The 26,187-nt window shown below is 45.7% G+C and overlaps 2 protein-coding genes across 2 annotated transcripts in view; both read left to right on the top strand.

The window, feature by feature from the left end:
- The first annotated feature begins 1,300 nt into the window (after nt 1–1,300).
- On the top strand, nt 1,301–18,158 carry LOC306734325 (pleckstrin homology domain-containing family G member 3-like). The gene is made up of 17 exons (XM_079215682.1): nt 1,301–1,426; nt 2,514–2,614; nt 3,078–3,147; nt 3,232–3,278; nt 3,692–3,842; nt 3,912–4,043; nt 4,135–4,317; nt 4,682–4,774; nt 9,628–9,714; nt 9,796–9,829; nt 12,104–12,190; nt 12,321–12,353; nt 12,537–12,547; nt 12,795–12,971; nt 13,408–13,560; nt 14,301–15,741; nt 16,228–18,158. Exons 1-17 carry the CDS (start codon nt 1,328–1,330, stop codon nt 17,052–17,054), a joined length of 3,726 nt encoding a protein of 1,241 aa, XP_079071808.1. The 5' UTR covers nt 1,301–1,327; the 3' UTR covers nt 17,055–18,158.
- Nucleotides 18,159–19,272: 1,114 nt separating this feature from the next.
- Nucleotides 19,273–26,187, top strand: part of LOC306734324 (kinesin-like protein KIF26A) — a gene marked incomplete at both ends in the record, with an annotated part of 56,785 nt that continues 49,870 nt past the window's right edge. The window contains one exon of the mRNA XM_079215681.1: nt 19,273–19,332. Within this exon, the coding sequence (XP_079071807.1) occupies nt 19,273–19,332 (60 nt within the window). The remainder of the gene's footprint in view (nt 19,333–26,187) is intronic.

Raw genomic sequence — 26,187 nt, 5'->3', positions numbered from 1 at the left:
AGTCACAGAAAAAATGACTTCCTGTTAGTTCCGAACTTTTGTCTACTTGTAGTGTACAGATCACGTTTGGATTTATTCATGTGTTTGTAAATATATATTTATGTAGAAATGAGTGTGTAGCTGCATCCTTTGTTAATTTGTTTTCTCTTTGTTTTGATGTCTGCCTGTGAAATACATTACTACTAGTTTTGATGTGTGTTGGATGAATACGATTTTGTATTAACAACCACACGAGATATGTTTTTAGATCAAACATGAGACGAATAGTCAACAATCGAGCGTTAAGTATTACAACTACACATAAAATACGAATTTTCTACAACACGTGGTGTTTGCTGCCAGATCTAAGAGCCAATCAGCTCTCTGATGTGGCGACAGCCAGGCGTTTCCCATCATGCACTGGGCAGTTGCTGGAGAGCTACTGCGGCGCCTGGCTCTGAAATCGACGGCCGGCTTGATCTCGTGAGACTATCGTTGACCACGTGTGCATGACGTCAGAGTCGGAACCAAGTCGGACACAAATCTAACCGGCATGCATTGCGCGCTGATCGCCGCTGATCGATTCTGCGCAGAACTGGCTCATCTCGAACGAGCCTAGTGTCTCATCTAGTCGACCCTAGTATCAAAATTATCAGCTGTTTCTGCATGTGCCGTATGACGCGGTCTACGCTGCCGTAAATGGACTAATGAGGCGAGAATTTTGAATCGCCCACGATAGGGCGGTTGTAAGGATATGAGTATGAGCAATCCAACATTGTATGGGCTACTTATAAAGGTTTTAGTGAAACTTTAAAATCGCCACAGCAAGTTAGGGAGTTTACATAAATAATTAAACCTGTTTTAAAACTACAGCCTTTATCTCACAAGAGTTATGGTGTTTTAGCAATTTAAATTAATTTAATCGACCATGTGGTTGCAGAGAGATGCAAGGAGCTGTTTTTAAAAACACACTCTTTTTTCGTGGAAAAACAGGTATAAAAGAGTTCACTGACTCTGCTGCCCCCCCCCCCGCCCCCCCCCTCCCATCAGCAGAAATGAGTGCGCCCCCTCCGACTCCTTGGACCGCCGCCCCTCAAGCCTGATCTCCACGCTGTCCTCCGGTTCTGGATCCTGCCGGGACGATCACCTCGCCCTGTTGCTGTCCACCCAGAACTTGGACCTAGACTTGAGGCCTGCAGGGGGCGCTGCAGGGGGCGCTGCAGGGGGCGCTGCAGGGGGCGCTGCAGAGGGCGAGAAGGGGGCTGGGCCACGCCCGGAGCCAGACATTAAGGGGCGGACTTTCGTACACAACAACAACAACAACAACAAAGGGCTCATCAGCAGGAGCATGGCGCCCAACCCTCAGCTGACCTACCTAGACCGGGTCCTCATGGAGATCATCGAGACGGAGAGGACCTACGTCAGAGACCTGCGCATGATCGTAGAGGTGAGTCCCCCTGGAGAACCCCACCACAGGACAGGGCCTCGGTGTCTCAGAGGACAGGGCCTCGGTGTCTCAGAGGGCAGGGTCTCAGAGGACAGGGTCTTAGAGGACAGAGTCTCAGAGGACAGGGTCTCTGTTTCTCAAATGGGACAGGGTCTCAGAGGACAGGGTCTCAGGGGACAGGGTCTCAGAGGACAGGGACTCAGAGGACAGGGTCACAGAGAACAGAGTCTCAGTGTCTCAGAGGATAGAGTCGCCGAGTCTCAGAGGGCAGGGGCTCAGAAGACAAGGTCTCAGAGGACAGGGTCTCAGAGGACAGGGTCTCAGAGGACAGAGTCTCAGAGGACAGGGACTCAGAGGACACAGTCTCAGTGTCTCAGAGGATAGAGTCGCCGAGTCTCACAGGACAGGGGCTCAGAAGACAAGGTCTCAGAGGACACAGTCTCCGTGTCTCAGAGGACAGGCCTCCTTTACATTAATCCGACTAGAGACTATAATTAACTGGTTAAAACCTTCTGGATTAGCTGCTTATGCAACAGGAGGATCACAGATAAACCTGGACCCAGAGTGAACCTGCAGGATGATGTGAGACATGATGTGAGTGAGACATGGACACTTGTCTTGCAGACAGAGTGAGACATGGACAGAGTGAGACATTGACAGAGTGAGACATGGACACTTGTCTTGCAGACAAAGTGAGACATTGACAGAGTGAGACATTGACATAGTGAGTATGGACAGAGTGAGACATGGACACATTTAATTTAATTATTAATTAATAATCAATAGCCAATATTCAATTAATGACTTGAATTAATTAAGTACGAATAATATTATAATAAAACCATAAAATTACGTCTTTTTCTGTTCCTAAATCCAAATGCAGAGACAAACTTCAGATGTGATGACTTGTGTTGAGTAATAAAGAGTATTGATCCAAACAGGAAGGGATCAGATTCAACACTGCCCCCTGCTGGACTAACAAAAACAGGACTGGTCTTTGTCTTCAAACTGATTTAATTTCTTTTCATTTGTAAATTGTGAATGTGATTTTTAGTAATTGAGTAATACTCAAACTGATCACCCCCAGGACTACCTGGCCCACATCATTGATCAGTGTGAACTGTCGATCCGTCCTGAGCAGGTCTGCTCTCTGTTTGGAAACATCGAGGACATCTACGAGTTCAACAGGTGACACAATGATGATGAATCATGACCAATAACGACCAGTAATGATCAATCATGACTGATAATGATCAGTAATGATCAATAATGATCAGTGATTATCAATCAAAAATCAATAAAGATCAATCATGATCAATAATGATTGATCCAAATCAATAATGATCAATAACGATCAATCATGATCAATCATGTTTCTGTTTACGTTAAATAAGAAAGTGATACTTGATGACTGAAGCAGATTGAACAGGTTCTTGAACACAACAGAAAACACAAACATTTTGTGTTTAAACTAGAGAGCAGAGTGATGTGACGGCTCCGCCTGCTGGTCAGGTGACCTCATCACTCCTTTAGTCTCAATGATCTTCATTAGCTAACTCCTTTAATTGAATTGTTGATGTTTAATAATGATCTTAGTTATGATCTAATGTTTACTGATTAGTTATGATGTCACGGTGTCTCCTGTCCACAGCGAGCTGCTTCAGGCTCTGGATCTCTGTCAGCACGACCCCGTGGCCGTGGCCCGGTGCTTCGTCCTGAAGGTGAGGAAGAGGAGTAATAACAGAAGGATCTGAGGAAGGGTTTAACAAACATTACAGTTTACAGTTGCTGTTTGGTTCTTTCAGAGCGAGTACTTTGAGATCTACACCCAGTACTGCACCAACTACCCAAAGTACGTACATGTCTCACACCTGCCTCTACCTGTCTCACATCGGTCTCTACCGGTTCACACCTGTCTCTCCCTATCTCACACCTGTTCACACCTGTCTCTACCCGCCTCACACCTGTCTCTACCTGTTCACACATGTCTCACACCTGTTCTACCTGATCACACCTGTCTCTACCCGTCTCACACCTGCTCTACGAATCTCTACCTGTCTCACACCTGCCTCTGCCTGTCTCACACCTGTTCTACCTGCCTCTACCCGTCTTACACGTGTCTCTACCTGATCACATCTGTCTCACACCTGTGCACACCTGTCTCTCTTTATCTCACACCTGTTCACACCTGTCTCTACCTGTCTCTACCCATCTCACACCTGCCTCTACCTGTCTCACACCTTATTATTTTGCCTCCTGTTCCAGTTCAGTTGCAGCTTTGACGGAGTGCATGAGGAATAAATCTCTGGCTAAGTTTTTTCGGGAGCGTCAGGCGTCGTTGAAGCGTTCGCTGCCTCTCGGTTCTTACCTGCTCAAACCTGTTCAGAGGATTCTCAAATACCACCTGCTGCTCCAAGTATGACATCAACACAGCTGTTATGATCACACAGTGTGATGATGGTGATGATGGTGATGTTTTCTGCAGGAGATAGCGAAGCACTTTGACCCTCAGGAGGCGGGCTACGAGGTGGTGGAGGAGGCCATCTACACCATGACGGGCGTGGCCTGGTACATCAACGACATGAAGAGGAAGCACGAGCATGCCGTCCGACTGCAGGTTCGTCATGGTACTCTGCTCACGTAGTACTCTGCTCACGTAGTACATGTTTGCGGTACTTGTACTTTACATGGAGCGGTGTTTCCTTCAGGAGGTTCAGTCTCTGCTGCTGAACTGGAAAGGACCGGACCTCACCACCTACGGAGAGCTGGTTCTGGAGGGAACCTTTAAAGTCCACCGAGCCAAAAACGAGCGAACGCTGTTCCTGTTCGACCGCATGCTGCTCATCGCCAAACGCCGCGGAGAGCATTATGTCTATAAGACGCACATCTCTGTGAGGACCTCGACCTGTTGACAGCTGCTCACCTGGGTCCTCCCAGGAGGAAGCAGTGGTCCCTCTTACTTTTTTTATGGTTATGATTTAATAACCTCATAACCTTTCATTTGTTACGTCCAGAAAGTAAAATGCAGGGTTATAACCTTCAGGTTACCAACAACCAGAATGTGATGATTATGTATATTATATATTCAGCAAATAAAGAAGAACAATAATTATGTTGTTATTGCTCGGGATACAGATACAGCTATGAATCACAGTAGCGTTTGACTCATCAACACAAAGACGGTTGTTGTTACTCTGCAGAAGTAAACCAGTATTGTTTGTTTGTTTGTTTGTTTATCTCTCTGCGTGGTTTCAGTGCTCCACTCTAATGCTGATTGAAAGTGCCAAAGACTCTCTGAGCTTCAGTGTGACTCATTACAAACATCCCAAACAACCTCACACCGTTCAGGTGAGACAATCTACACATGTTCACCTGCTCACCTGTACACCTGCTCATCTGTTAACCTGCTCACCTGTTAAATTTCAATTAGCTGACGCTTTTATCCAAAGTGAATTAAAATAAGTGCATTCAACCATGAGCACAAACTCAGAACAACAAGAATCAAGAAAGTACAATTTCTTCAAGAAAGCCAAAATACAAAGGTGATATCAGTAAGTACCATTTAAGTTCTACTGAAGTGCTACTTTCTTTATTGAAGGTAAAGTCGGAAAAGATGTGTTTTTAGTTCACGCAAAAGATGTAGAGACTTTCTGCTGTCCTGATGTCAATGGGGAGCTCATTCCACCATTGAGGAGCCAGGACAGCAAACAAACAAAAATACTTTGTTGAGTGTTTAGCTCGCTGTGACGGAGCTACAAGCCGATTGGCAGAAGCCGAGCAGAGTGAACAGGCTGCGGTGTAAGATTTGACCATGTCCTGGATGTAGACTCGACCCGATCTGTTCGCAGCACGGTACACAAGTACCAATGTTTTGAAGCGGATGCTGCAGCCATGGTAACCAGTGAAGGACGCGGAGGAGCGGAGTAGTATGGGTTTAGATTAAAGACCAGTAGAGCTGCTGCATTCTGGATGAGCTGCAGAGATTGGATCGCATTAGCAGGTAGACCTGCCAGGAGGGAGTTACAGTAGTGAAGGCGCGAGATGACCAGAGCCTGGACCAGAACTTGTGCCGCCTTAAGTGAGAAGAGGATGTATTCTCCTGATGTTGTGTAGCATGGACCTACAGGATGTTGTTTAGCATGGACCTACAGGATGTTGTGTAGCATGGACCTCCAGGATGTTGTGTAGCATGGACCTACAGGATGTTGTGTAGCATGGATTTACAGGATGTTGTGTAGCATGGACTTACAGGATGTTGTGTAGCATGGACCTACAGGATGTTGTGTAGCATGGATCTACAGGAATGTGTTGTTGCGGTATTGTTGGCAGTCATAGAGAGTTGACTGTCAATTGTCACACTGAGGTTCCTGGCAGTCTGAGTTGTTGAAGGTGATAGTCAGGTCGTGGGTGGGAGAGCCTTTTCCTGCAAGAAAAGTAGTTCAGTCTTGTCAGGGTTAAATTACAGGTGGTGTGAGGACATCCACTGAGAGATGTCAGTCAGATGGGCAGACATTTGTGCTGCTACCTGTGTTTAGGGCTGCAACTAACGATTATTTTAATAATCGATTAATTGGTTGATTATTTTGTTCGATTAATCGATGAATCGGATAAAAAACAGTTTTGATCAAAAAAGCGCTCATTTCCAACCCTTTATTCAAAAACAGAAGTGACAGGGCGAAACATCTTCAGAAAGTACACAAACAGGTTGCTCCTGAAACATCCCTGAGCTGTTAATTAAAACAACAAAATGGACTAACACTAAAAACATACACATGTATGCTTTACATCTGCCAAATGTGAGCCCTTTTCACTGTAATTGATCCCTCCAGAGGCTACATTTACATACCCTGCTTTATCAATATGTATGAAATACTGGGACAGAGGGAAGCTGTACTGCTCCATATAGAGCGTCCTCTTCCTTAAACTCTTTCATTCTGGGTCTCTTATGACCATGACGTCACGTTGTAGGCTAAGCCCAACTACGTGATTTGCTTCATTCTACTTTGAGTAAAAAAATAAAAAAAACCTGCAGCCAGATCTGCCGGTGAGCCGGTTTAACGTTAACGAGTGACAGCGTGAACTGAACCAGACCGGGGGGTGACGGCATGTTTCATCACGTTACGTTTTTTTACAAGCAAGACTGAACTGTAACGGAACATAACGGAACTTTAACGACAATACACAACCCAAACACGTTAGCTAACGCGATAGCAAGCTGCCTAGCTTCCATTAAAAACAAGTTTGAGGAACATGAAGACGCTGATTGGCCAAGACTCGACTTGTCAAAGATCTTCTATTTTTGAGAACATCACAACCTCAGCTTTTCTCGTGTCTCACTCCAATCTCAGAAACGCTGGCCGGCCAGTTGCTCTGCTCCGCTCTTTTTTTTCTTCTCCGCGACTTATTGCCCGGCGTAATAATCGCGCGACACAACGAATCGATAATGAAATTCGTTGCCAACACTTTTGATAATCGATTTTTATCGATTTTATCGATTCGTTGTTGCAGCCCTACCTGTGTTTACAATTGGGGAAACGAGAGAATCAGTTGGGTGTCATCAGCATAGCTATGGTAGGAAAAGTCATGCGAGCGAATGACAGAGCCGAGAGAGTTGGTATACAGAGAGAAGAGGAGAGGACCCAGGACAGAGCCTTGAGGGATGCCAGTAGTGAGAGGACAAGGTTCAGACACAGATCCTCTCCGGCAGGTGTGGTCGTTGAGGTAGGATGAGAAGAGGGATAGAGCAGAGCCTGAGATACCCAGGTCCTGGAGGGAGGAAATAAGGATCTGGTGTTTCACTCAGGCAGCAGAAAGGTCTAGAAGGATAAGGACAGAGGAGAGAGAGAGAGGCTGCTCTACAAGTTGCTCAGAGACCGAAAGGAGGGCAGTCTCTGTTGAGTGGCCGGCCTTAAATCCAGACTGCTGAGGGTCCAGACTGCCTCAGGAGCTGCTGATCCTTTTTTACTCCGCCATCATCCAGTCTGTCCTCTGCTCTTCCATCACTGTGTGGTTTGGATTGGCCACCAAACAGGACAGAGTCAGACTACAGCATATCGTCAGGTCTGCAGAGAGAACTATTGATTCCAGCCTGCCCTCCATCCTGGACTTGTACACCTCCAGAGTCAGGAAGCCTGCTGGAAAGATCACTGCAGACCCCTCACACCCTGGACACAAGCTGTTCCAACTGCTACCCTGTGGTAGGCGCTACAGAGCTCTGTATGCCAAAACCACCAGACACAGGAACAGCTTCTTTCCACTGGCCGTCACCCTGATGATTTAATTAATCAGAATCTTCCATCTGCACTATCTGCACTTTTTTCACTACTATTTTGGTTTGGTAGAACAGGCTTTTGGCTTTATAGATTGAGGCAGAGAAGGAGGAGAGAAGAGAGTGATAGGCGAGCAAGTCGTCGGCATGTTTGGATTTTCACCATTTCCTTTCCAATGCTCCATAGTGGCTCTTTCGGCACGCAACGAGTCAGACAGCCACGGAGCTGGAGAGGACTTGAGAGAGGACAGAGAGAATCAAGAGAGGAGGGAGGGACATAGGGAGGGAGGGAGAGAAGGAGAGAGAGAGAGGGAGGGAATGAGGGAGAGAATGTTGCGACGGACAGGTGTAGAGTCTGTTGATGTGGTTTGTTTGTCAGTTCCAGAGTGGGAGAGAGTAATGCTGCGTTCACACCATAAGCCACGGAGATAAGCCACGCCCCCTTTACCGCGTAAGTTTACTCGCTCGATAATAAAAGTGTGTTGAAAGGAGGCGTGGTTTATCTCCGTTGCTTATCTCCATGAAATGAGCTATCATTTCCGCTATTGACCTTAGAAGAAATACTTCCTACTAATGCCGTGTTCACACCAAAACAGTTGGGAATTTTCGCAACGCCACTTCGCCTATATCGCGCCGCAGGTGAAAAATTCGCTCTACGTGGTTAATCCATTTTTTCGCAACCATCGCTGGGGAAAGGGGCGGGGCTTATCTCTGTGTATGTGAAAACATTTACTATTTCCTTCATCCACCAGGTAAATAACCACTAGTTCTGCTTTATACTTGTTGAGGAAGTCCCACACACGTCGGAACATCAACCACCCCCGTGTCTGGGTTCATAACATTATCCGTAGTCACACACAGCTCCGACTCCTCCAGGACGAGTGTCTGAATGAAGCCGCTTCCAGCGCTCCTTCAGCGGACCAGCAGCAGTTTCATTCAGTAACGGCAGGATGGCGGTGATGCCGGGCGGAGCTTCTATCTCCCTGTTTGTGAAAGCATTTACTTTTTCCGCCATTCAGCATAGAAATAACCTCTAGTTCTGCTTTATACTTGTTGAGGAAGTCTCACACATGTCGGAACATCAACCGCCCGTCTGGGTTCATAATATTATCCGTAGTCGCACACAGCTCCGACTCCTCCAGGACGAGCCGCTTCCAGCGCTCCTTCAGCGGACCAGCAGTTTCATTCAGTAACGGCGGTGATGCCGGGCGGAGCTTCTCAACGCTGATTGGCTTTCGCAACTTCGCGTCGGGCGAATTATTCGCTGGAGTTGAAATATTTCAACGCCGGCGGAAAAGCGGAAAAGCGGATTTGCCAATTTTCGCAACGCCGTTTCGCCTCTATCGCGACGCCCGGCGAAAAATCCACTTTTTCGCAACCTAACGCGTCTGTGCATTGACTTAACATGTAATCTGGACGCGCGAATATTTCGCAACTGTTTTGGTGTGAACACAGCATAATACTACTGCGTTATACTTGTTGTGGAAGTCCCAAAAACTTCACAGGACTAACTAACTAACACCATCCGTAAACGCACACAGCTCGGTGAATTTCACCGACTCCTCCCGGGAACTGCATCTGGCTTATCTCTGCGTCAAATGCTCTGTTCGCCCCCCGTCGAATGCGTCCTGGCGTAAAATTTACTTTTTCGCAAACCCATCCATTGACTTTGCATGTAATCTAATCCCGCGTCAAATTCGCACCGCGTTTGGTGTGAACGCAGCATAAGAGGTAAAGAAGTGGTCAGAGACAGGAAGCGGAGTTACAGTGATTCTGTTCACCCACTCACCTGCTTACTCACTCACCTGTTCACCTGCTCTGTGTATGTGTGCATATGTAAATATATATATATTTTGATATGTATAATCAATCCTTCAGTGTTTCTGGAAACTGAAATCCAAAGCTGAATGTTTTCATGTTTTCATGTTTCCAGGCGAAGACGGTGGAGGAGAAGAAGCTGTGGGCTCATCACATCAAACGCATCATTCTGGAGAACCACCAGGCCATCATCCCTCAGAAGGTCAGACACCACTAACACCAGTATACACACCAGTATCAGGAGCATCAAAGGTAGAAATGATTGTTGTCTTGTGTGTTTCAGGCTAAAGAGGCCATCTTGGAAATGGATTCAATATGTAAGTTAATGTTTAATGTTTTTATTCAAAAGTGTACAAATGTTTGATTTAATATCAAATAAAAATAGAATCAATATATTTGATTTTACTGTCATTTTCTGTCATGGTGTTAGTCTACATCAGGGGTGTCAAACTCACTTTAGTTAAGGGGCCACATACTGCCCATTTTTATCCTAAGTGGGCCGGACCAGTAAAACCACAGCATAATAACGTATACATAATGACAATATTTCTCTATGTTTAAATCATTGGTGAAGGTTTTTGGATGATAAACCCTATTTTAAGGTCTTTCTACAATAAACTAGAAACATAAAGACCAAAAATCCAGACATCAGCCCACTGTTTACCTGCCTGGGCTCTCCTCTGCAAAATTCCCTCGCAGTTGGGCAATATCTTTAATAATGTCAGTGCTCCAATCAATTGTGACTGTGGCTCAATGGTTAGCATGCCCGTCTTACAATCAGAGGACTCAATATTAATGTTATTACTTTATAAAAAAACTGTAAACTATATGGTTTGAGCTGCTACTGATATGAATACATGTTATATATATATAACATGTATATATAACATGGAACAATATATATATATATATATATATATTTTTTTTCTAAAGATATCTTTAAACCTTACCTTAAATATATATGTTAAAGACCAGTTGATTAACTTTATGCAAAAGCAATACGTGCTTTTGATGTTTTCCAGTTCAGTTCAGTTTACTCAGTCTTACTCAGTCTTACTCAGTGAGAAAAGTCAGTGTTGGGCTTGAACAAGTGTATTGAAGTCTGAGGTATATGTGAAGGAAAGCTGACAGGTATCAGTGAGAGAGGATCTGGATCTGGATTTGTTAAACTTCATCACTGAGAATGTTTGTTCTCATGTGTAGGTAGATCCAAATAGAACCAACATCTTCTGAGCTGGCCTCCTCATGTGAGGAAAGTTCTCCTCTTTGAGAGAAGAGTAAAAATCCAGGGCATTTTACAGCCATTTTGCGGCCCGCAGGCCGGGTGTGGCCCGCGAGCTCTCAGTCTGGCCCGCGTGAGGTGTATCAAAAATGAAAAATAAATAAATAAGATGCACGCCATAAATGCAATACAACGGCACTACTTTTACTTTGAAGGCGATTTATGTATGTGCGCGTGTTTTGTCAAAACAAAATGTTTGATGAATGTAAATAAATATTATAAATATAATTTCTGCTTGCATTCCTCTGATCTCATGTGTTTTTATGTTCCATCTTTAATCTGTAATGTTGTAGTGTAAATGTATTTTATCGGGCTGAATGCCCACGTGCCTCTTTATTAACCTATTTTACGTCTTCATGCTTCCATTGGGAACTGCGTGTTTAACGTCAGATTGCTATGAACTGTGGGCAATTCCCTTAGGCAAAGTCGGCATCTAATGCTGATTTACGGAAAGGGTTCATAAAGGGCTCAAAATGTCTGCCAGAGAGCCCTTAAGCGCTCGACGATGTGACAATCGGACACCCCTAAACCCTCAAGGACCTCAAAGTCCGTGAGTCCGTAAGGGTGGAGATTGGGATTGGGCCGCAGTGTTGCCAACTTGTAGACTTGCAGACTGACGTGAAAGCACGTATTGTTATGCAGTTTCTGTGCTCAACGAGCAGCGGGTGCTGCCGCGAGCCCCTACGCCATGAGAGAGAGGAGACTCGCTCCGCATCCAGATTGAAAATGAATCGCGCAAAGCCGCCGCTGATCAGACCTGCGGTCTGATACACTTTGGCAGAGCACTATAAGTCAGTATCACTTCTGGATTTGTATTATTCTCTCAAAGAGGAGAACTTTCCTCACATGAGGAGGCGTGCTCAGGAGATGTTGGTTCTCTTTGGATCTACCTACACATGAGAACAAACATTCTAGTGATGAAGTTCAACAGATCCAGATCCTCTCTCACTACACTTGTTCAAGCTCAACATAGACTGGACTTTTCTCACTGAGTAAGAAAAACTGAACTGAACTGGAAAAATATCAAAAGCACTTATTGCTTTTGTATAAAGTTAATCAATTGCTGGTCTTTAACGTACATATTTAAGGTAAGATTTAAAGGTATCTTAAAAAAAAAAACATTCACTTTTGAGTTAATTTAATTAATTATTGGTTCGGCCCTCCACAACAAAATGAATTGCCCACCCCTGGTCTACATGATGTTAGTCTACATAGTGTTGTCTACATACCGTTAGTCTACGTAGTGTTAGTCTACATAGTGTTAGTCTACATGGACCGTATCTCTGAACCTGAACCTCCTCCCCTGTAGACCCCCCCAGGTATCGGCTGAAGAAAGCTTCGTCCTGTCAGTCTGACGAGTTTCCACCAGACGGTCATCAGGGACTAAGACAGTCCGGTAAATACAAACAACGTAAACTACTTCCTGTTTATGTCCTGTTTACTTCCTGTTTCTTCCATCAACACATGTCACGTGTCTCTTTCTTCTTCTTCTTCTTCTTCTTCTTCTTCTTCTTCTTCTTCTTCAGAGCCGATCAAAGAAATCCTGAAGAGCAGCAAAGGTAAATAAACCGAACTTAAATGATATACCACCTTAAATGATATACCATGACAACTTCACTGACACTAATACTGCTGATGAGATCATCAATAACAAAAACAATAATAATGATGATGATAATATAATATGTTTAATCATCACGTCTGCTTTTCTTCTGCTGCTGATTCTCCTGTTGATCACACAGTCGTCCTGAAGGTAAGAAACATGAACTGATGTCTTTAATACTCCTCCTCTTCTTCCTCCTATTCTTCCTTCTCTTCCTCCTCCTCCTCTTCCTCTTCTTCCTCCTCCTTGTAGTCCTCCTACTCCTCCTTCTTCCTGCTCTTCCTCCTCCTCCTCTCCCTCCTCCTTCTAGTCCTCTACATCTTCCTCCTCCTCCTCCTCCTCCTCCTCCTCCTCCTCCTCACTAAGCACTAAGACAGTGGGTGGGGGGTTGTTCCAGAGGGGGAGGGGCTCTCTCTCACTGGGCGAGTGTGAGGAAGACCAGGAGGAAGAGGAGGAGCTTGGCAGCAGGAAGGACTCACTGGAGCGTCTGATCTCCGGCGATGAAGTGGAGCAGGAAGAGGGAGAGGACTTCACCAGCTCTGTGCTGGCTGCCGTCTCCTTCTGGGCCCAGATGGTGACCGTCTCCTTCCTGTTTCCTCCATCCTCGCTCCTTAACTCTCTAAAGTCAGCTGACTTTCATCACGTGTGGTCAACTAACACCAGCTGATCAGAAACCTTCATCCTCAGATCAGCTTTTATTCATCATTTAATAATAAACAGCATAAAAAACACATTTAAAACTTTTCCAACTTTAAGTTCAAAACAATATTTGTTCTCCAGAGAAACAACGAGCGTCAGAAGGGTTTATAAGTACTTGCAGCGCCATCTGGTGGTGAAGAGGAGGACGTCTTCTTCTCTGGTGCTGAAGAGGAGGACGTCTTCTTGACAAAGTCCTCCTGATGACAAAATAATAATAAAAACAAAATATCTTTTAAATCCAAATTTTAAATAAAATTGATCCAAGAGGAAGTCTCTGTGACTCTATGTTTGTTTGTTTGTGATGAAACACTTGTGACGCCTTGTGTTTGTTCAAGGAGGCAGGCGTAGGCGGAGTCTCTTCAGGCGGAGGCGGAGTCTCTTCCGGCGAAGGGGGCGGAGTCTCCTCTGGCGGCCGGCTTCCTGAAGAAGACGAGCCGGGTGGAACCGAATGGACGCATGAGCAGGTAAACAAGAGTACAGCGGACAACTTGCTGGTTCGATACCACACAGTCCTGACAGTTACAACGCTGCAGCTAGCATAGCCTCTAACAGCTTAGCATCTAGCAGTGTGAGCATCTAGCAGTGTGAGCATCTAGCAATGTTAGCATCGAGCAGTGTAGCATCTAGCAGCGTAGCGTCTAGCAGCGTTAGCGTCTAGCAGCGTTAGCGTCTAGCAGCGCAGCATGTGTTCCAGTTGAGTTCTCTCGTTTGATGAAGCAGAATAAAAGCCAAATAAAGCATTTAATCCTGATTATTATTATTATTGTTATTATTATTATTAGTATTATTATTAACAGAATCATATCAGGTCTCCAAGTTAAATACAAAGAGAGAATTTAACAAACCAAAAGCAGCGAAGCTAGCAACGTCCCAGATAACGTCTAATGATCACCACAAAGCAGTTGCCCTGGAAACTGGAAGCTCTCTCTTTATTTATTAGGAAGTATTCCGATCACATCGTTTTTTGTATATTTTAACTCAAGTGAATACGCCGACTGGTGGGATTTTGCATCCAATCGCGTCATTGCATCGATTTTTTTTGTAATCTCGTAATATTTGGTGTGAATGCAGCATTATTGTTGTTCTTGTGACAACATCCTGGAGAGTGACATTACATCCTGTGTGAGAGGTCAGTTCTTAGTTTGGACCGACAAACCTTCCAGTTCTAACCATTTATCCTGTCTTGGACTTTCCTCCTCTGTAGCCCTCCACAGACGAGCAGCCTCAGGAGAAGACCTCAGAGTCCGAATCAACAGAAAATCCTGAACCAGAACCCTCCGGTCCGGACAGCTTGTCTGTTCCTTGTCCCGGCATCCCAGCGTCTCCGCCAATGTCGGAGGAGCATCCAGAATCCATGGAGCAACCGTCCTCTGCCGCACCGGATTCAGACTCAAAAACCCTGAGTACCGGGGAGTCCTCCGAGGACGAGGAGGACGAGGAGGACGTGAAGGCGACGCCAGTGACGGCGGCCAGCATCCTTCCGTCGTCCGTCCTGGACAAAGCCAGCGCCATCGCTCAGCACTTCACCAGCAGCATCAAGCGAGGCAGCCGGGCCCGGGATGAGGCCCGATCCCTCGGCTGTGCGTCGCCGCGGCTACCCAGCAGAACCGGCAACTGCCTTAGCCCCAGCGCCGAACCCGGCGACAAGATGTCGAGACTCAACAGTATCTGTTCTGACCTTGCAGAGACTTTCGGCAGTACGGATTTGACCCTGCTGTCTCCTCGAGATGACAGCCTCTTCGACGCCGACCGAGGCATTTGGCGGAGGCGGGACTCCACCTTGTCCAAGCAGGACCAGCTGCTCATCGGCAAAATCAGGAGCTACTACGAGAATGCGGAGAACCAGGACTCCACCTTCAGCCTCCATCGCCGAGAGAGTCTGACATACATCCCGACTGGGCTGGTCAGGAGCTCCGTCAGCCGACTCAACAGCACCCCGAGGGACGACGCTGTCCAAACGAATCCTTCCACCTCAACCACGTTCACCGCGTCAAGCCCAGCTCTACCCTCAGGCCCCCAGGGTCACATGGTCTCGAGGGACTCCTTGGACTCTTTTAGGTCTGATCAGAGAACCACGGATCCAGAAGATTCAGAAGACAGCCATTGGTTCAGATCTCAAAGCTTGCAGGACAATCCGTCTGAGGACGAAGAGTTCAGGCCTTCCTCTGAAATGATCAAGATCTGGCAGACGATGGAGCGAGAGATCGATCGATTTCACGGTGACGACGGAGGGTGCCGTCGACCCCGAGAAGCTCTGAGGAGCTCCAGCCCAACCGACACCGGTATCTCTGACATGACGAAGACCTCAAACCAGAGAGGGGCGCCTGACGTCAGCACCACCGAGGGATCCCCGAGTCCTTCGCCCCTCAAGCTCAAATCCTCCGGCGTGAGTCGGACAGGAAGCCTGAAGGTGTTCGGGGACGAGGCCGCCGGCCTCGGGGCTCCGGTTCCTCGGATCGCCCGGCTGAAGCCAGAGGGGGAACCAGCCACCGAGGACTCTAATCAGCTGGACAACGGAGACAAGGCCAAGAGCAAAGTCCTCCATCTGGCCCGCCAGTACAGCCAGCGGATCAAAACCACCAAACCGATGGTCCTGATGGGCAGGATGACCTTACCCTGTGTGGTGGAGGAGAAGAAGGGTCCAGGTACTGCACTCACTTAAATACTGATTTAAATGAGCAGCAATTAAGTATTTAAAGAACGTCGATTTCGAGAATATGACCAATTTAAAGTTGTCCAAATCTTTGGATTTGAGGAAACTACAAATTAATGAAGGAGTTTATTACAACGATGTTTTTATATCTGATTAAAAACAAGGAAGAGTGAGTGAAATAGAAACCAACATGTTGAAATCTAACTGACCTCTAAGGATTATTCTGGTCTGTCGGTTAGTTGGATGGATGGATGGATGGATGGATGGATGGATGGATAGATAGATAGATAGATAGATAGATAGATAGATAGATAGATAGATAGATAGATAGATAGATAGATCAGCGGGTCTAAAACCAGCAGGTCCAGAACCAGCGGGTCCAGAACTGCCAGCAGTCAGAGGCTCAAACAGAGAAAATAAGACTCAATGAAGAAGAATTGAGTTAATATTTACGTCCCTGATGTTTTGTGCTCTGCAGGTAAACCCAACCTGACTCCGCTGCTGGTTTCTCATAACCAGGCTAAGTCTCTACCGCTGATCCCCTTGGACCAGATCCAGACCCCCAGTCTCTCCTGCAGCTCGGCGGCCGTGGACCCGGGTCAAGCTCGCTCCTGCAATCCTCTGAGCCCCCTCGGCATCCCCCCTCCCGCCGAGGGCTTCAGCTGGCCCGACGTCCAAGAGCTCCGCTCCAGATACTCGGCCCCCCAGAGGAGCCCCGTTGGCCGGAGCCTCTCCATCCCGGAGCAGATGCTGGACGGCGGCCGGAGGTGGCGCTCCAGCTGCTCCCTCGCCACCGGGGCCTCTGCCGAGGCTCCTCCGTGCGGGCCTCATGGCGGCTCGGAGGAGCACAGGAAGCGCCTGCACAGAGCCAACTCCCTGGACCCGCGGCTGAGCGGCGCCACGAGGAGGGAGATGCAGGAGCTCCAGGACCAGGTCTACGACGGGTGCTACGTCGCGCCCGAGGCACCGCTGCCGGGTGACAAGGAACACAAGAGCCTCGTGGTGGAGAGTCTTCCGGAGTCGCAGGCTGCAGAAGGAGACGACGGCCTCATCCAGATCCGCTCGCCCACCAGCAGGGAGAAGCTCTCCGTCATGGCCGTCATTGACCGATACCGGGTCTACCAGGGGTCCGACGAGTGCAAGCAGAGGGAGGACGTAAGGACCAGAGCTGAGCCGGCGAGGCCTCGGGAGCCCGATACCGCAGCGGCGGACGGAGGACCGGATCAGACCGGTGGACCGAAGACAGAAGCCGGGCAGCAGAGTCTCGTGAAACATCTGAGAGAAAAGTTCCAGAGCCGGAGCTGAAAGATGAGACGTTGATGTCATAAACAATTAAAAATATCACCTTCACTTCCATAGGAATATAGAATATGAATATGATTCTACAGCTGAGATTATGATCATTTAAGTTATTATGAAGAACATTTCCAGATCCTTTGCTTTGAAAACTAAAGAGACAAAATGTCTCTTTGTAGATATATATATCTAAAACAATATGAGAACATCTTTCAGTGAAGTGACCTTCAGAGGACAGTCTGACATGATATGATATTATTATATGATATATATATATATATTGCAGTTACAGCAGAGACGGTCTCAATCGAAGCTGTGGATTCCTACTGTCAGTGAACTCACCACAAAACAAGGAGTAACTGACTTCACTTAGTTTCCCCGCCCGGACCTGGACCCCCTTCCCTACCCTAACCCTCTAAAGCCAAAGACTCAAACACTTTACATCCCAACTCGTCGACGCTGAACAGATCCACTTTGATGGGACCGATCAGGTACCAGGAGAACCACGGAGAACCGACTGACACCAAAGATGAGGTTCAATACAGAATGTGGAACGTGAGAAAGATCCAGACTCAGTTTCTTCTCAGGAGGTCAACGTTCATATTTCATATTTAATAACGGATGCTTTTGTCTCAGCTGCTCTGATAATAATCATAAGGATCTGTGTTGTGATGTGATGAATAAGCTCATAATGCACCAGAGATTATGATGTCATCATGTTGGTTCTTCCTTTACAAACACGGCCTCATAATCAATAAAAGATTAACATGTGACCGGTTCTGATATTGTTGCTTCAATATGCAAACAAAGCAATCACCCACAATTTAACCCACAAATTATGACGAATTAATTCATGATTTATTATTAATTTCTGTATTTTTGTGCCTTTTTGTTTTTTAATTGGTTGTCAAGTTTATTTGAGCGTTTTATTTACTTTGTTCATTTATTAATTTCTTCACAAATACAAATCATATCTAGAGCAGCTCAGTGGTGTGTGTGTGTGGGTCTGTGTGGATGTGGGTGTGTGTCTGTCTGTGTGTGTTCCTCCACAGCAATGTTAAAGACTCATTAGCACTTATTGGGTTCGGGGGTAATAACTTCTTCACATGTCTGGAGAGCTTTTCTCCTAAATAAAATAATTTAAAAACTGCATTTTGTATTTGCTCCAGTTTATTACCTGAAACAGTCCTAACTATAGATCTGAACTGGTCCTAACTATAGCTCTGAACCAGTCCTAACTATAGACCTGAACCAGCCCTAACTATAGACCTGAACCAGCCCTAACTATAGACCTGAACCAGTCCTAACTATTAACCTGAACCAGCCCTAACTATAGACCTGAACCAGTCCTAACTATAAACCTGAACCAGCCCTAACTATAGACCTGAGAGACAGAGAGACAGAGAGACAGAGATACAGAAAGACACAGAGACAAAGAGACACAGAGAAAAAGAGACAAAGAGGCAGAGAGACAAAGAGACAGAGATGCAGAGAGACAGAAAGAGGAGGTTTGAGACATGGACGTCTCAGTCCGGGAGCAATAAAGGTCCGGTGACTCAGATCTCATCTATACTAACGGGTTTTAATCATTTAGAACCGGTTCCCCTTTACCACTGGGTCTCGTGGCACATCCCAACACTATAAGTAGAGTTCATAATGTTTCATGTGTGTTTATGAGTGCCATCCTGAAACATCCTATGATATAATAATTATATAACAATTCACTTTAGAGAAACGACAGCTATCAGATGAATGAGTAAAATTATTTTTCACCACAGAGACGTCGTAGAGGAGAATACTTCTAGTTGTACTTCAGTACTTGAGTAAATGTACACATCAATACTCACTGATCATGTGACCTGACAGCGCCACAACGGATCTTCACTTCAGCTTCCTGCAGTCTGAACGTTCACGCTCCAACGACATCGTCCTCCTCCTCCAGTCCTGACACACACACACACACACACACACACACACACACACACACACACACACACACACTCTCTCTATCTCTCTCTCTCTCTCTCTCTCTCTCTCTCTCTCTCTCTCTCTCTCTCTCTCTCAGCTGTATTCAAAGCAGAGACTCAGAGACTGAATCCTCTCAAATGAAGGAAAGTCACTCAGAGATTTGAGCAAATAATCAGAGTTTATTACAGATAGTTAATTAAAGATAGTTTAGTAAAGATAGTTAATAAACAGTTTATTACGACAGTTTAATAGCAGAGAGATGTACTCGCAGTACTGGGATGCAGCCCGGGCTCACAGACCAGACTACAGGAGATACACAGTGAGTACCAACAGGAAGCATTAACCTCATTAAGATGTACGTTATTGGAATAAAGAACCACAGTAAGAGAACAGATAGAAAGTAAGTTCAGTGTTCTTGATTGAATTAATGTCCTTGTTCCCTTTTTCCTCCGTTGTGACTTCAATTCTACTGATTCAATACAATGCCTGCATGTCTATGGTTTTATTTTTGAAAGGCCAAGTCTCGTGACCTTGTGATTTTCGCTGAACCGACGACGATTCATTTGATCTGAGATCTAATCTAATCAGAGTTCAGTGAATGCAGGTTGAAGAAGAAGCAGAACTCTGCTGCACTATGAGAAACATTTACTGAGCTTAACCAAACTGAGCTAGCGTTTAACCAAACTGAGCTAGAGTTTAACCAAACTGAGCTAGAGTTTAACCAAACTGAGCTAGAGTTTAAGCAAACTGAGTTATAGTTCAACCAAACTGAGCTAGAGTTAAAGCAAACTGAGTTATAGTTCAACCAAACTGAGCTAGAGTTTAAGCAAACTGAGTTATAGTTCAACCAAACTGAGCTTAACCAAACTGAGCTAGAGTTTAACCAAACTGAGTTAGAGTTCAACCAAACTGAGCTAGAGTTTAACCAAACTGAGTTAGAGTTCAACCAAACTGAGCTTAACCAAACTGAGCTAGAGTTTAACCAAACTCAGTTAGAGTTCAACCAAACTGAGCTTAACCAAACTGAGCTAGAGTTTGAAGTGGTTAAATTAATGTCTTTTACGCTGATGTGATGTCCAAGTGACAGCAACTCCATTGGTAACCGTCTTGACTTGAGAGTCCACGAACATCCTCAGAGAACCCTAAAAATCCCCTGGACTCAGAACACGACAGAGACGGAGTTGCAGTTTAGTTCACATCCATTTATTTGCAGATCAGATACACAGATAAATTTGAGTTTGCATTGCCGCCGGTCGGTCGCCGGCCGGGTGATCTTCTCAGGGGGGCGTGTCCATCATTGGAGTGTTGGGCTTCCCTTAGGTTTTCAGGTAAACCCACTCGCCTCGTTTTCTGCGGCTCTGGACCAGCGTGCCTCTCCTCTGAAAATCGTGCTTCATGGATATACGTTAAACACTGGACATAGCTTTGTATTCTTTGGTTACTAGCTCCACCCGGGGAACCTTTATGAGGTCCTCTCAGGTACCGTGCAAGCATAAGCCGTCATGCCAGTATCTCATACGGTTTTAGACGTGTAGTGCAGTTAGTTTGCATTGTCCTACTCATTAGGGAATGCGGCAGAGCACATTTGATATTATAGATCAGTGTAATGTAAATGTGACCTTCCCCCATGATACGACTACACAATTGCATAAGGCTCACTTCTCCTTATTGTTTATATCCCTTCTTAAGTATCGTATTTTACACATAGACATTCCTTAATTACAGGCATTTTAGGCATAGTAAATTATTATAAACCTACAGTATCATTATCTTTTTGGTCCTAGAATAATAAAATCGATTGTTTTTCCAATCCACTGGATGGCATTTAAATCACACTCCTGTGCTGCGATAAACATGATTGAAGTGAGATAAACTTTATTTTATTCAATAAAATATGTTGGCAAAGGTTTCCTTTGGGGACAATTTGCAGTTAAAACGGTAATAAATTGCAATACTCAACATATTGTAATATCGTAATACTATCGTATCGTGACTTAAGTATCGTGATACCTCTTGTGATTCCTACCCTTATTGATTGATCAAATTATGTCCAACAAAAGAAGTTTCAAACAGACAAAGTACTTAAAAATATTAGATATAATATTAGTTAGAAACTTAGCTACAGTCATCGCCTCAGCTTTGGCTGCTGGGCAGGCTTCCACCCATCTGCTACACATATCAATCACTTCTAAAACGTATTGCTTCTTATTCGCTGGTCCAATTATATTTAATTAAATCACTAACAATATTCCTGAATGGGCCTTCTGGAACTAAAATATGGCCTATTGAGAGATGTTTATATTGGGATATTGTGTTTCCTTTTTTCTTATGTATATTATTTTACAATACATATCTGGCATATGATTGAATGATGACAGAAAGTGAGCTTTGAGTGGTCAGGAGACTAGAAAATAAATAAACAAGTAGTCTATATAACATTCATCATGTCTCTAAAGGACGTGTTTCTCAAATCTCTTCAGCTTACTTCCTCTAAACTTCTCTCTACATTCTGCTTGTTTATAAATTATTCTGATACATTTTAATCCTAAAAAACATGAGGAAATCTTATTTAATTATTTCACTGCTCCATTGCCTCAATGGCCATCAAAACACACATTTTCAAAGAAATTGTAATACGAAGTATTTTATAATTGTCATCAAATGAAGGATTTTCGTGGTGATACCGCCTAGCCATTTAATGATGTTTCTATTAATCGTAGTTCAGAAACTTGGACCACGCTCGTCTCCCTCGCACCAGGGTACTTAAACGCAATCAACCCGGCACTTTCGCCCTGACTCAGTCTCTACATGAGCCACCCAAAGATACAAATCGACAACAGCAACCACCGATACTGCAATGGAACTAGAACTATCGGTCAACCTCTCGGACGACGACCTGTTTTTAACCCAACAGTTCCGTCCCAAAACTCAGGAGATTCCACCGACTCAGCGCCATCGGCCGCGATCCACCGTCCATGTTCCCCGCGACTCCAGCTTGAGATCCGCGGACAACTCCGCAGACCCACACCAGCGATCAGCCCTGGACTGAGATCCTCGCTCCGGCACACGCCCACCGGGTCGAGATCCACCCGCCAGAGCCACGGCCGAAGCGACCTGGACTCTTCTCCGAGACACCGCGCCAGGCCCCACCCGGCCAGCAGCTGGACGATCTACCAACTGAAGAACGCACTCACCCAGGGCAACATCCCCTTCCGTCAGTCCGACAGGAAAGCGACACTGTTCGCACTTCTGTTGGCCGCCCGGAGCGACACCATTTCGTCGACACCACTTTGTCAACAGGAGAGGCAGACGCGTCTTCTACCAGGGAGGGAGGATCGTCTGCAATAATTTCAATGACTTGGGCTGCGGTGCCTCCACCTGCCGTTTCCTCCACACCTGCTCCTTTTGCGGCGGGGCACACAACAGACCAGCCTGCCCCCACAATTCAGTTCAGCAAAACCTCCGTAAGTACCTCAGTACACCAATTAATATTCAAGCGTTAGCTTCCGCCTCGCACATTGCTTTGCACATGGCTTCCACCCAGGCGTACAGGCGAAGCCCGAGTCCCCCTTCACATGCAAAAACCTCCAATGCGCCAGCTCCGAGCCCGACATAGTTAACGAACTCCTGGCCAAAAGAAGTCAAAAACGCATTCATGATCGGCCCACTCACCAGTCCGCCCTTCCCCACCTTCAGGATAAGCCCAATTGGCATAGCCACCAGGAAATACTCTGGGAAAAAGAGACTTAACAATAGACTTCTCATCTCCCCGCGGCTCCGCCACACCAAGCATTAACAGCCTAACCCCCAGCCCGGACTACTCTATGCAGTACGCAACCATTAGCCACACCATATCCCTCATCCGCCTCGCAGGCCACACGGCTTGGCTGTCCAAAGCGGACCACCAACGCCTTTAAGGTAATGCTCATCCACCCCGACTTCTGGCACCTTTTCGGCGTTCTTGGAAGGGCAAATATTATTTTGCTGTGCGCCTGACCTTTGGGTGCCGGAACGGCCCAAAAATCTTTGACTGTTAAACAGAAGCACTCTGCTGGGTCCTAACTAACGTGCACAAACTCCCGTACGTCGTCCACCTCCTGGACGATTTCCTCACAGTCACACCATCCTCCTCCCCTCCAGCACTCGGCGCCCACACCCTGACCTCCACGTTCCAAGAACCGGAGTACCTCTTTCAGCCGAGAAAACCACAGGTCCAACCACGTCCTTAGAATTCCTCGGCATCACCTTAGCCTCAGTCCTGTTCCAAGCATCCCTACCTACCGAGAAAATCAATCGCATCTCCCTACTCGCAAACTTCCTTCTGGCCCCGCAATGCACCAAACGTCAACTGCTTTCACAGCTAGGCCACCGTAACTATAATGATAATAATAATAATAATAATAATAATAATAATAATAATAATAATAATAATAATAATAATACATTAATTTTATATAGCGCTTTTCAAAATACTCAAAGACGCTTTACATGGGACAGAGATAAACAGAACAAAACAAAACAAAAAAAGAAAGACAATAGAGCAAACAAACAGAACATCCCCGGCACAAAAGAAAACTGGAGAAGCTGTGCAGAATGAGTCCTGTAGTGGAGGGTAAGGAACAGGGGCTAGCAGGTGAAGGCGAGTTTGGAGAGGTGGGCCTTGAGGGCCCGCCCGATTGAAGACATGGTAGAGCAAAGAATCTGTTGAGCTGGAGGAGCCGCGAGTGGAGTACTGCAGAACCATGCCAGCCCAGAGCAGCAGCAAGGAGCACGGACAGGAGTGTCCAGGAGGGAGCCGGTTGGCTCGTCGACAGCCGTCGGCCAGCGAGAGACCACCGGCCAGCCAGCTAGTTGTCCAGGGAGTAGACGGTAGCCATGAAGCACAGGTGAAGCGACAGGCACGTCATAAGTATCATTTATAAGTATGTCAAATCTCCACGCTTGGGTCACACTCAACAAATTCTGCAAAACCGAGCTCAAATTATGGCAACAGTTCCTATCCTCCTGGAACGGCATCTCTTTTTTCTATGATGATCACGTCACCAAACCAGAAGACATCCAGCTCTTCACCGATGCAGCGCCCTCTACCGGCTTCGGCGGCCTTTATGGCAAAAAGTGGTTCTCAGCCCCATGGCCGCCCATGGTTTGCATCCCTGACCCCCTCCTCCGCAATCTTCGAAACGGATCCCATCGTGATAGCAGCTGTCCTTTGGGGGCATGAATGGTCAAAAAAGACCATAACCATATACTCTGACAACAGCGCAGCGGTAGATATAATCAACAGAGGACGGTCACGCTGCCTCGACATCATGCAGTTCATATGCAGACTCACCCTAGTCTCGGCCCGACACCAATTCATCATCCGAGCTGCCTACATTCCGGGCCACAAAAACCTTGTTTCAGAAGTTTAGGCGATTAGCACCAGCCTGTATTTAGAAATCATTAAGATTGTCAGCATTTCTCTCTCTCTTTGTGTCCTTGAGCAAGACACTTAACCCTAAATTGCTCCCGTAGCTGCGCCTACGGTGTATGGATGGTTGATAATCTGATGGCATGGTATCTACCTTGCATGGTAGATTCTCTCCTGAATGGCATTGGCACATTGCCGATTTGTTCCACATAAACTGCGTTCCCTGTTGCATTGCAGACTCCATTGTTTCCTCAGCAGCGACAGTTGCAGCCTGTGTGGCTCGAGCAGGTTGGTGGTGTAGTTCCTCAGGTCGGCCACTGGATGGGGACACAGAAAACATGCATATGCCTTGCACACGGGAAGGGCTGACCTGGGACTATTTTTCAGACTATTTTTCGGACAATTTTTCTTTCTTTTCCTTCTTCTTACCGGTCACAACCCCTGCACACTTCATATTTAAACACTCATGCCACTTAACATACACTTTAACTTAAACACACGTCACTTTAACATACACTTGCATTAACGTTATCTGTTTGTCTGAGCACTTTATCTTATACTTGATTTAAATATCATTGCACTGTTGTTGTCGTTGACTGTTGATTGTTGTTTGTCTCGTCTAACGTTTCATGTCTAATGTATGCACTTTCCGCCTAGCAAAATTCCTCGTTTGTGTAAACATAAACGGTTTCTGATTCTGATTCTGAAGTACTCTCCTCGCACCGGTAGGGAAGGAGTGTCCTTTTTCCTCCCATCTGGGCTCACGGCCCGACTTTGTCAAGGGGCTTCCATTTGTTTCCGCAATTTCTTTATCCAAATGCTCCAACTGTCTGTTTCCTGTTAATTCATCCCTCTGCTTTTCGTGGCCACTGACCTTTGGTCTATCATGCACAGCCTGAAACGTACTTATTTTATTTATTTTTATGCCAAATTTATTTCATCACTGTGCCTTTGTGGCTGGCACTCATCCAACTCAGAGTCCACACCCTCATTTGAACCGACCGTCGCACGTTCTATTTTGTGAGTAGTTTTTTCCCTTTTTTTTAAAATGTGTTAGTTATTTTATGAGTCACTTAATCTTGGCGTAGTCCTTTGAATGATATGTCAGTCATAAGATTACTTATACTATTTATATTTGAACGTATGACATCATAACCCCCCTTGGCACCTCACAGTGCCGTATCTGGGCTGCGCAAAAAAAAAGGTCACACACACAAATCCCACAGTCACCACTCATAAAATTGCTTATTACTTATAATGTACTTGCTCAATTATCACGTTTACCTTAACTCACTCGCTGCTATCAGCTGGAGACTGAAACACAAATTACTGGCTATATTTATGTAGTATTTATATAATACACTCCTTATTAGGCCTCGTCCCTAATTCTTTAAGGATCTGTCCTATTTCTACCACTCTCCTTCGACGAACACAGCTTTTGGTTAAGAACCACTCATTCCCACACATACACACTTAAGGATGCTTGTTAGTTCAACACATGATCACTCACACCATGATCACTCACCATGATCACTCACCATGATCACTCACACCAAAAAAGAGAGACTTATGGTTGGCTTCGTCACATTTACAAATGTCCCCTTCATGCAACAGAGGCTTATAAATCCAGTGGTGGGCCGTCAGGGCCTGCTCAGCCTTCTCTGCTGGCCTAAACAGAATCACAAAGTTATAGCTATTTTATAATTTAATTGTTTTTCACAAATACACTACATGTATTTTAATATTTTTTCCCAATCAGCTTTT

This window comes from Taurulus bubalis, assembly GCF_910589615.1.
Source record: "Taurulus bubalis genome assembly, chromosome: 3".
Taxonomy (NCBI): Eukaryota; Metazoa; Chordata; class Actinopteri; order Perciformes; family Cottidae; genus Taurulus; species Taurulus bubalis.
The sequence above is the reverse complement of the archived record's forward strand: the minus strand, read 5'-3'. Positions and strand labels throughout refer to the sequence as shown.

Coding starts and splice junctions, on each gene's coding strand:
- LOC306734325 (XM_079215682.1), top strand. CDS start 1,328: ATGGCGCCCAACCCTCAGCTGACCTACCTAGACCGGGTCCTCATGGAG. Junction 4,775..9,627: donor AACAACCTCACACCGTTCAG/GTGAGACAATCT, acceptor TCATGTTTCCAG/GCGAAGACGGTGGAGGAGAA. Junction 13,561..14,300: donor CCGAATGGACGCATGAGCAG/GTAAACAAGAGT, acceptor CCTCCTCTGTAG/CCCTCCACAGACGAGCAGCC.